Genomic DNA, 10496 nt, shown 5'->3' on the forward strand with positions numbered 1-10496 from the left:
TCGGACTTCGTCTCCGTCGCTTAGCCCCGGATTATTTTTTCGTTCTGTTTACACTCGCTCGCTTGGCACCGCAATTGTGGGGTTAGCACCGCAATTGCGAGGTTAGCACCGCAATCGCGGTGCTAACCCTGCTTTTTTGCAGGGCCAGATAGTACGGGATTGTCAGTGGGGCTAGCCCACTTTGGCAAAAACAAGTGTAAACAGAAAGTGGGCTAAGGAAAGTCCAGTACCAATGGTGGGGCTAAGGCCCCCCCTTAGCCCCACCGTTGGTACGGGACTAAGCAAAAATTTGCAAGTGTAAAAAGCCCTTGACTGTAGCTCTTGCCACCATGGGATTGAACTTGTTTAGTCATTGCAGGGGTTGGGGTGGGATACGATAGATGACACATCAAGGGAAAGTCAGCGAAGCCAAGTTTTGGCCGGCTTTGTGGTCTTCCCACACACAGATTGTATCTTAAAGCCCAAACAAAGTTCTGGTACGCCTGCAAAAGTTGTCAAATTTTGCTCCAAAATGTGAACGTATGCCTAGGAAATGTGCAGAATAGCGCTGCAATAACAATATTCGATGGGTAACGACGAAAATGGGAAATATTAACCAAAAACGTTCAGTCTCAGCACTTACCCGAACGGGGTCAGGCTAGACTCGGACTCGGGGATAACTCGGCTTCGCTTTGCTTGACGGCGGGATGAGTTGTATTGATTGTCCCTCTGGATTGTACAGCGTTGTACTAGTGCATATGGGAGCGGCCTGTATAAACTACATTGTAGCGTTCTGGCTACTCGCAGTAATGGTCCGAGTTGTTACAACGCGCGCATCAAAAACCTCTTTGGCGTGCATGCAAAATTAGTGTGCGCCTCTCAAGCACCTCTAAAAACAATCAAAGATACTTGATAAACAACAACAAAAACTTCAAACACTGTGCGTCTCAGCAACTGAGGTGATGTGCGTATACTATATAGGCTTGAGGACCGCGCGCTGTCCATTTGTTTTGTACAGGATTAGCACACACTTTCCTGTCTACTCATCAAGGCCTCGTTTGGTACCCGTAGTATAGAGTACTGATGAACATGGCGATCACCAACTGTGTGTAAATTGTCTGAAATAGGGTCGTTTTCCCTGAGACCGAGTTAGTCTGGAGCCTTCTGGAATAAAAGTCGGTCTACCGACTTTTATTATTTTTCTCAAAATACTCCAAAACGACTCATCATTCCGGCAAACCGCGTCAGCCAGGTAAGTTTCTTTGTAGACTCTTTCGATATATTGCAAGCAAATATGAAATGGTGCCAGACGGGTTCTCAGGCCCTTACCAGAACTTTGTTTTCACTTTAACCATGAGTTGTTGCCAAACAGACACAAATGTTGCCACACAAGAGGCATGATGAATGTACATCATACACCTACTGCACCATGATAACGAAGACAAACTGAGCAGAGGGACTGCCTCACAAAGAACATACCATGGTTTCACTCTCTGTTTGTTGATAGAGCAAAAGATGACAGATTTGATTTCTTAGCAGACACTTCCCTCTTTTCTTCGTGCTCCAACAAAGAGTCTAGACACGTACCAATTCGACTGCTTACGGTTTCTAAGCTTTCTCCACCAGTCAAATTTACCCAGTTTAAACTTTTCAATGGAAGCCATGACTATTGATGCACAAATTCCATATACTGGCCGTATGCAGTGTGCATATTGGTTTTCATGAAAACTAGGACATCACCTTACACTTCCCAAGGACCTGTGGAAATAAGCTAGCTAATCATAAAATGACTGCCACAAGGAAAGACCAGTCCACACACAAAAACCACAAAGAAAACAAAGACACCTAGAGGGTCTAGCACTCACCTGAATATCTTCCACACATTCTTATCTACTATCCATGTACATGTGTATTGCTTGAGAAGACAAAAATTGATTTTATTTTCCATCACCAAAACCAAATGACTTGGCTGCAAATGAAGCACTTTGAATCTCCAGACTGCTCATGCCTATTACAATAATCGGAATGGGTAAGTGTAAATGGGCTTTTTTTCTCTATGGCAAGACCCGAGTACTACAAATGTTGAATAATTTGCATGTGTCTAAATTGTCATCGCTTTCTCACTCAATTAAACTAGTATGTAAATGACTATGGAATTTGTTCTTTTTGCTTTTGAGATGCAAATATGTCAAGAAAACACTATAATTTGCAAAATGGCAAACATATGAAGCACACTGAAACTGGCCAAGTGTGGAAAAAGAAATTTATAATTCTTGATGGTTTTGACAGTTACAGTGTCATCATACACTAGCTGCCAGGAAAGGTCAGACCTAGGTCAAAACCTTCCCACATTTATACTGTAGTACATTTAGTGTACAGGCTCCCTGTGTCAAAATAGTTTTGTGCAAAACCTGGGTCTTGACTCACTGCTTGATGGTAAAACTGTGTGGTGCATGCATAACAGATACATGAACTTCCATGTTCATGTAATTGTTTTCAGATTCCCCACATCAATATTCCTTGTTATACTTTACATCCAAACAACAACGTACACATCTTATGGCAGAAAAAAATAAGATATCTTTGCTTTTGTTTATTTGTTTGATTTTTGTGAGTCCATTCATATCACATATTTGCAGAAATCCTGCAGATCACTTAGCCAGAAGACTAAACTTCCTGATCACAAGTCACGTGCAGATCTCTCTGTGGCATGCATGGGGGACCACTGTCTTTATGCAGGCCCCTAGAATAAAAGGAAATTACACTGTATGTCTTCACATTCACAATTCAAAATCAGAATCAACCCTGAGGAGAAAATCATTTTTCTTTTCTTTTTTGAAATACAAAAAGTGCAACAAAAGCTGTGGATCCATTTAAAGGACAAGTTCACCTTCATTAACATAAGGATTGAGAGAATGCAGCAATATTAGTAGAATACATCAGTGAAAGTTTGAGGAAAATTGGACAATCGATGCAAAAGTTATGAATTTTTTAAATTTTTGTGTTGGAACCGCTGGATGAGGAGACTACTAAGGCTCGTGATGTCATATGAGTACAACAGTATAAAGAAAATATAAAGAAAAATCAACATATTTTCACTTTTTTCGCATAATAAATGAGCACTCGACTTGCCTCTTTCTAAAGGCAATGGGAATAATATTACCCATAACATAATGTCAGTAACGAGTCAAGGGACTGAGTACTTTTTTCAAAAGATGAAATTTTGTGAAATTCTCTTTATATTTTCCTTATATTATTGTACGCATGTAACATCATACACTGCAGTAGTCTTCTCATCCAGCGGTGACCGCACAAAAACTTCAAAAATTCATAACTTTTGAACAGATTGTCCGATTTTCCTCAAACTTTCAATGATGTGTTCTACTAATATTGCTACATTCTCTCAATCCTTATGTTAATGAGGGTGAACTTGTCCTTTAAATTGGAAGAAGGAATCCTCTAAAAAGCGACAAATTGCCATCATGTGCATGCCTTCTGTGACTGTTATGTGGTGCTATCACTGGTTGCTGTCCACAATTACATAGGTAGCAGTGTCAATGCCCCCCCCCCCCCCCAAAAAAAAAAAAGTTGGTCAATTTGTACCAACATAATAAGTTTTGCAGAATAATCATGAATGTACAGAGCTCACATGAACTGAAATTGCTACATGGGTAATGTCTCTATGTTTGCCATGGCAAGGATTGAACCTTGCACTACACAGTGGTAATAACTAATATCTGAATACATGGGCAATTCTGGGTCAGATGTATGACACAATATTTGCTCTTGCGACAATTGCTCCAGTCTTATTTTCTCCAAGGACTTAGGGTTAGAGTTAGGGTTGTGATACTGTAAAAGCTGTCATTTTCGCGAATTTCATGAATCACTGTTGGACCGCGAATTGAACAACACATGAAAATTTCGCCTTGTGCTAGAGCACTTAGTGGACTTAGGATAGCCTCGACGTCGATTTGCGGGGGAAAAAAAAAAAAAAAAACATCTCGCAAAAATGTCTGTTATCTCCTCATTTGCAAAAATATCTGTACCCGTACGCGAAAAGAACAGCCCAAACAGTATGCTTCTTTTCAGGTTTAGTTTGATGTGGGGATTAGGATTATGGTTAGGGTTATGCTCGTAGGTGGAATCTATGTTTGGCTCAGCACGCAGATGTAGTCATAGGTGTAATTAATATAGGAGCAAATGTAATAGATTCATATCAACTCATGCTATATTTTTAATATCTTTCCAGCAAGAGATGTGCTCTGTTGGCTGAAACTAGAGCTACTGTAAATAACCCTCAAAATAGGATGTCATTTTGTACTTTCATAGTTGCATGCAGTTTGGCTGATAGAGAAGGCAAACATTTCATTTCAGATTATAATTCAAAAGTTGGAGGCCAATAACCGCAACTGTGCTGGAAGCTGAATATCACTGTCAGGCAAATGAATACAGATAACAGAAAGTATACTCAGTCATGCAGTTGTTCAGTGACCTTTTCACAACAAGGACATCCAGAACAAAGTAATAGATTTGAGAGGTGCTGCTGGATATATAAAGTCATTACACAACTAAAAATCCAAAAGCAGCATGCATTATGGTGAGGTTTTATTACTAATACCCTATCTTCCATTCACTGGTACAGAGATACCACAGCTTCCGTGAGACAAAGGTAGTGAAACTTACATAATGACATAGAACACTACACCTTGTAACTACAAAATCAAATAATTGTGGTCACTGTCAATGGTCAAAAGGTTTTGCCAAGTACAAGAGAGTCAACTCAACATTCCAAGCACAAACAAATCCTAGGTCCCAAATTTAATGAAGGTGGTTTAAATTTAGACCATGTGTTATGCAAATTCCTTCTTCTATGTAAATGTGCGCGGCAGATTACGTACGCCAACAGATGTCCCACAACAATCGCACCTTGATATTCACAAGTCAAAGGTATGTCTATTTCATGCTTATTTTTTCTCCATGGACTAAATTCAAACCATCAGTCTAAATCTAATCCACATTCGTGAATTTGGGTCTAGATGTGTTGCTCTGAATCCTTTGGCTTTGGGTCACTCCCATCGTCATGTATTGAAAAAAACAAAAATTAAGTTGATTCTGGGATAGCATACAGACAAAAGAAATTCAGAGATTTATGATCTTTCCTTGTGTGTTTTTGTGTGTGTTGTTGCTGTCTACACACACCACACACACACAAACACACACACACACACACACACAAACACACAATATCATAACAAGTGACATCAACACTTCAGTCTGTATCAGAGCTGAGGGCAATTAGTATCAGGGCTGTGTGTGTGTGCATGTACGTACATTGTATGTATCTTCTGTGTGTGTACATGTATGTGTGTACCTGTGTGTGACACACAAACACTCCTTGATGTGACATACTGTATCAATGTATATAAATTGTTGCCTCAATTATTTGACAGCTTCCAGCAGGCAAAGAAACAATCTAACGAAATGCTATGAAATTAAAGAGAAAATGAAGTGACAATTTGGAAATTATTATGTCATTATTTGAATTCTAAATATCAAACATAAAAAAAAAAAATCGTGAAAAAGGCCCCACTGCAAGGCGCGTTCATCCATGCGCAAGCAAGCTAGGAATATGAATAGGGTACCTGGTTAGTGTATGTAGGGTTGTATCAATGGTAAAATTAGTGGAGGGACAGTAGGAAGTCTTTCTGAAAATAAATGGAAAGAAAAGAAAGATCAAAGTAAGCAAAAAAAAAAAAGAAGAACATAAAATGTTATGCTGCAGAAATTGACCCTGCAGCTGTATCAATCACAAGTCGTTTTGGTGAGGCCGCGTTCACGAGTATGTAGGCCTAACGTTAGGTCTATTGTGCAAGAAAGCCCCACAGCTGCAGTGGCGCTGTGCTCATGTACCATTGAACGCCACACAGCGGGGCTGAGTGAATTCCTAAGTAGGGCCTAGACTCTCATGTAGAGTCTTGCCAGTACCAGGTAATTAAAACGCAATATTTTATAAACAAACAGTGCAGTGGTGGGGCCTGTTGCTATTTCACGATAGGCCCTATGCCCAAATATCTCAATGAAATTTAAAGGCTTGGTTACACATGAGCTAGACCCTACAGTAAAATTAAAAACCGACAAAAACAGTTGTGAATGATGCACTGATGTGTCCACATGCACCTAGCCCCGGAGACCCGCCGCCTGCGGCGGGGTCCTGGCGGCTACCCCGCAGTTTCGTTCAAGTGAGAATCACGAACAACTCCCTATTGCCACATATACGGTAACTTCACAAATAAACCATGCCTAAATGTCCATCATAAACACAGTGACAATATAAAATGAAATATACACTACCCCATTGCCCTGGTCCTTCTCACCAATTTATCTGGAAACTGCATAATTTTCCACATTTTTTAGGAGTAGGTGGTCTGCCCTAGTGGAGAGCTTTGCTGCTACTTTGAACGTGTATATCCATCAGTACGCATCTACGCATGCATAAATAATGACGTCAACGTTACGGACGCAAAAGGATTAAATGAATAATGTATCATCGCACGGTGAATATGCATCATGCAGCGAGTACTACAGCTGTCAATGCACTGCACTGAATGCATTGTGTGCGCATGTGCAAGTGATTGTGAGTTTTAGTGAGCATCGGTGAGCTGAAGATATTTGCCTTATAAGACAGCATTTTCTGCATCATAAGCAATGAAATGCATCAAACAGTCGCCGATGTGAATCATTTAGGTTTAGTCCACCCATGTAAGTATTCCCAGTAGTTTTTGTTGAAAAATTAAGGAAATACAGCGCCGGAACGGCACCCGTTTGGTACAACATTAAGATATCGAGGCCAAAACGGCGCAGCCCCAACACTGTACGTTGTACGTTGGGGCTGCTGGTCGCAGTTAACATGCACCATACATGCTACACACATAATAAAGTCTAATTAAAGATCTTTACAAGAGACAGATACGATAGACCTCTATATTGACCGATTCGGGTTCGTTGAGGGCAGCAGACATTTTATGGCACTGGGCGCAGCCATGAGCTCAAATTGCGGTGTCTCAGCCGACCCCCCCTGCTCTCCCCCACCCCACGGGCAACATGTTTATCGCGCACTTGTAACAATAGGTTCGCGCACTAAGCAAGCATTCGCGCACTAAGCAAGCATTCGCGCACTCAGTACGAGACGCCCATTGGCTAAAGCAACCATGCATCAGTTTTTCATTCTGCGCGCGTGCTAATGTAGGGAGAGGGGTGGGGAGTGGGAAGGGGGGGACGGCTGAGACACCGCGTAATGGCGCTGCCCATGCCAAAAATACACATAGCGCGTCACAGAATCGGTCAATAGGCTCTAACGTGTCTTTACTCTCATTTAAAAAAAAAAAAATTGCCCCTAGGCCTACATTATTATTTTTTTATTTTTATTTTTTTTATTTTTTTATTTTTTAAGATTCAACGTTAGGCCTAAGCCTGGGCCTAAATGTCTGGTAGCAGTATCACAGTCACACAGAACTATCTAATCCAAATCGTACAGCTGCGCTGCGCTAGTGTGGTCAGTGACAGTGGCCCTGGACTAAGTGTAGAAAAGTTGGTCTCATGGTGCGATTGCCTATTTTGGAAACTATTAAATTTTACTAACGTTAATAGATTTTACAACCTATTTTCGGCATGATCATCGCATTGACGTACCCCTAGTTTTTACTTCACTACACTACCACTAGACTAGTTTCTATGTTTTGGTTTTTCTAGCCAGGTAATCTAACTTGTTTAGGCATTAGCATGATTAGGCGCCCTAATGTTTATGTGGCCGTGGGAATTGACGAGACGAGACTCAATCACCAGATCACTAGAGTCTATGGCGAGGGTGCGGTAATACCAATGCTAATGCCATGGCGATTTTTTAATTTTACCTTGTTTGACAATGTTTAAAGATGATCGAAGACAAGAATGTCATATCTTCTCAGATTTGATGCAATGTCGGAAGTGACGAGGGGTAATAATGTTCACATAAATACCCAAACTGAACAATCCAGATGTTTTTTTTTTTTTCCTCTCATCATTGCATTGTGTGGCACGTACTACTAGTAGGATCCGATCCTACCACGTGTAACACGAAGGCTCAGCTCACCACAGATTCCCACAGACTTGAGGCGGCATCAGCATCAACGCCGGTATAAAAGCGGGAAAGGGTTTGTACTGTATTGGGAATGTAGAAACAAATCAACAGACAGACTACAGACTTACCGGTTACTTTCCTTTTCAGACATCTTTATGGACGATCAATTTCTTCAGCTTGAGAGTTGAGAGGGTATCTTTACTTGCAAATCCGCAAATCCTGTGTATTAGTTTAGATAATATATCATCACCAAGACACGAGTCCATTCATTGTACGAAAAAACAACACGAGTTTCCACGGCCACGCACGCAGCTTGTTCAGTTCTTGTGTTTACAATCGAACCCTAGCTCTGCACTGCGGCATCAACTCAGTATCTGCGTACACATCGGGTACACATACACGTGATCAATATTGGGCTTCAAATGCATGGTATGCAGCGAAGCCGCGTGTACGCCGATGTTGCAGTTCTTTCATTCAAGAATGCAAAGAGGGGCCACACCGCCCTACGTCATAGCAGTGTAAAGTTCAAAAGGCGCCAAATGAAGAAAACGCGCGGCTCGTTCGGCAACTCTAGCCTTTAATCGAGCCGTTCACAGCTACACATACACTCTATGCCTCAGTCTCGGCAGTGCAGTTTGAAACGATGAAAATAAAAATGCTGAAATGCGATTGATTGAAATTAAACAATTCGGGTTAAATGTAAAGTCGTTCACTGTCACAATGTAGTACATCTCTAAACGTGAGGAAAGGTGGAGCAGAATGAGCGAAATACTTGTATTCGGCGACGAGCAGCAAGGCTCGCATTCAAATCATGAATGAAATCTTACGTTAGTGCACTTAGGACGTGCTCGTCACACAAGGGGCCAACAGTTCAATGTGCAGTGTTTGTTGTTCGAGAGCGCCAAACGAAAGAGTAGGCCTATGTGTAAACAAAATCATATTTTGATTTTCAAACGCAAGCATCAAGGCGCTTCTTCTTGGCAATCGAAAAAAAAAATAATAAAAAATGTCTTAGTGGTGTTCCCGAGGTCAGTTCAATTCGACAAGTCTGACTGGTGCAAGAAAACACCAGTCAGACTTGAGTTTACGTAAGTTTGGGTGTAAGTCCAGCTGGGGTGGATCCCCATATCGGCTGACAAGTAAGCAAACCCCCCCCCCCAAAAAAAACAAAAACAAAAACAAAAACAAAAACAAAAACAAAAACAAAAACAAAAACAAAACCAAACAAACAATCAAACAAAACAAAACAAAACAAATAAAAACGATTAATAAAGAAAAAAAGAGAAAAAACCTAAACCCCCAATAGACACGCCACTGTAATGACGTATTCTCAGAGAGAATGATGTGCACAATAACTGAAAATAAAGGGGAAAATAGTAGACCTATTTTAAAAGGGCCAATAACTCTCAGCAACAAAAATGAGAAGGTGCATCATAATTTATGAGAACTAATAGGCCCTATTGTCACTAGTGAGAACCAATCTTGGAAGCACACTGAGTGCTAATTAGGGTGCTGTTCGTTATTCCGGAGGTTCGATATTCCGAAGGTTCGTTATTCCGAAGGTTCGTTAATCCGGAACACACAAATTCCCTATACCTAGATGTTCGTTAATCAGAAAATGAAAAAGGGTTCGTTATAATCCGGACATTTTGTGGCGTTATTCCGAAGGTTCGTTATTCCGAAGATTTGTTAATCCGAAAATGAAATTCGGAAAAACGAACTTTCGGAATAACCAATCTTCGGACTAAAGAGCCTTCGGAATAACGAACCTTCGGAATAAAGAGCTGTATACCGCTAATTAGGCCCTATTATGTCATCAAGTCTATATGGTTCCTTCTGTTAGTTTGGCAAGATTATTATATAGGGAAAGTAGGCCTATGACATGGAGTAAACAGAATGGTAAATCAATAAAGAGCAGAACACAGTAAAACACATTTATTCTTAAAACCCACTTATGGCCTAGATACATCGCGGGTGCTGTATTTATACATACCACTATACTCTCTAAAAAAAAAATCGAGTGAAAATAATTATGCACTCCTGAAGGAGTGAATACAAAAAAGAGTGAATTTAGAGTGAAATTGGAGTGAATTTTGAGTGAAAATGTTCATTTTCACTCATTTTGGAGTGACCTCAGGGATCACTCGAAGATTTTGGAGTGATCCCTGAGGTCACCTAAAACGAGTGGAAATGAAAATTTTCACTCAAAATTCACTCCAATTGGCTTTCTAAATTCACTCTTTTTTGTATTCACTCCAAGAGTGGATATTTTCACTCGATTTTTTCAGAGAGTACTATCATTAGGGCCTTATTATGAACTATTAGTATAAATATATACATGTATATATGTTATACAACATAATAAATTATCTCAGGGCCGTCGGAACAGGGGGCGGGTGGG

At 40.5% G+C, this 10496-nt stretch overlaps 1 protein-coding gene across 1 annotated transcript in view; it reads right to left on the minus strand.

Annotated features, from left to right (window-relative positions):
• LOC140232716 (purine nucleoside phosphorylase-like) overlaps positions 1–8387 on the minus strand; it is a 33554-nt gene extending 25167 nt beyond the window's left edge. The window contains exon 1 of the mRNA XM_072312832.1: positions 8224–8387. Within this exon, the coding sequence (XP_072168933.1) occupies positions 8224–8246 (23 nt within the window). The 5' untranslated portion in view covers positions 8247–8387. The remainder of the gene's footprint in view (positions 1–8223) is intronic.
• Between the last annotated feature and the right edge of the window lie 2109 nt (positions 8388–10496).

The sequence above is a fragment of the Diadema setosum genome, chromosome 9 (genome assembly GCF_964275005.1).
Source record: "Diadema setosum chromosome 9, eeDiaSeto1, whole genome shotgun sequence".
In the NCBI taxonomy this organism is placed as follows: Eukaryota; Metazoa; Echinodermata; class Echinoidea; order Diadematoida; family Diadematidae; genus Diadema; species Diadema setosum.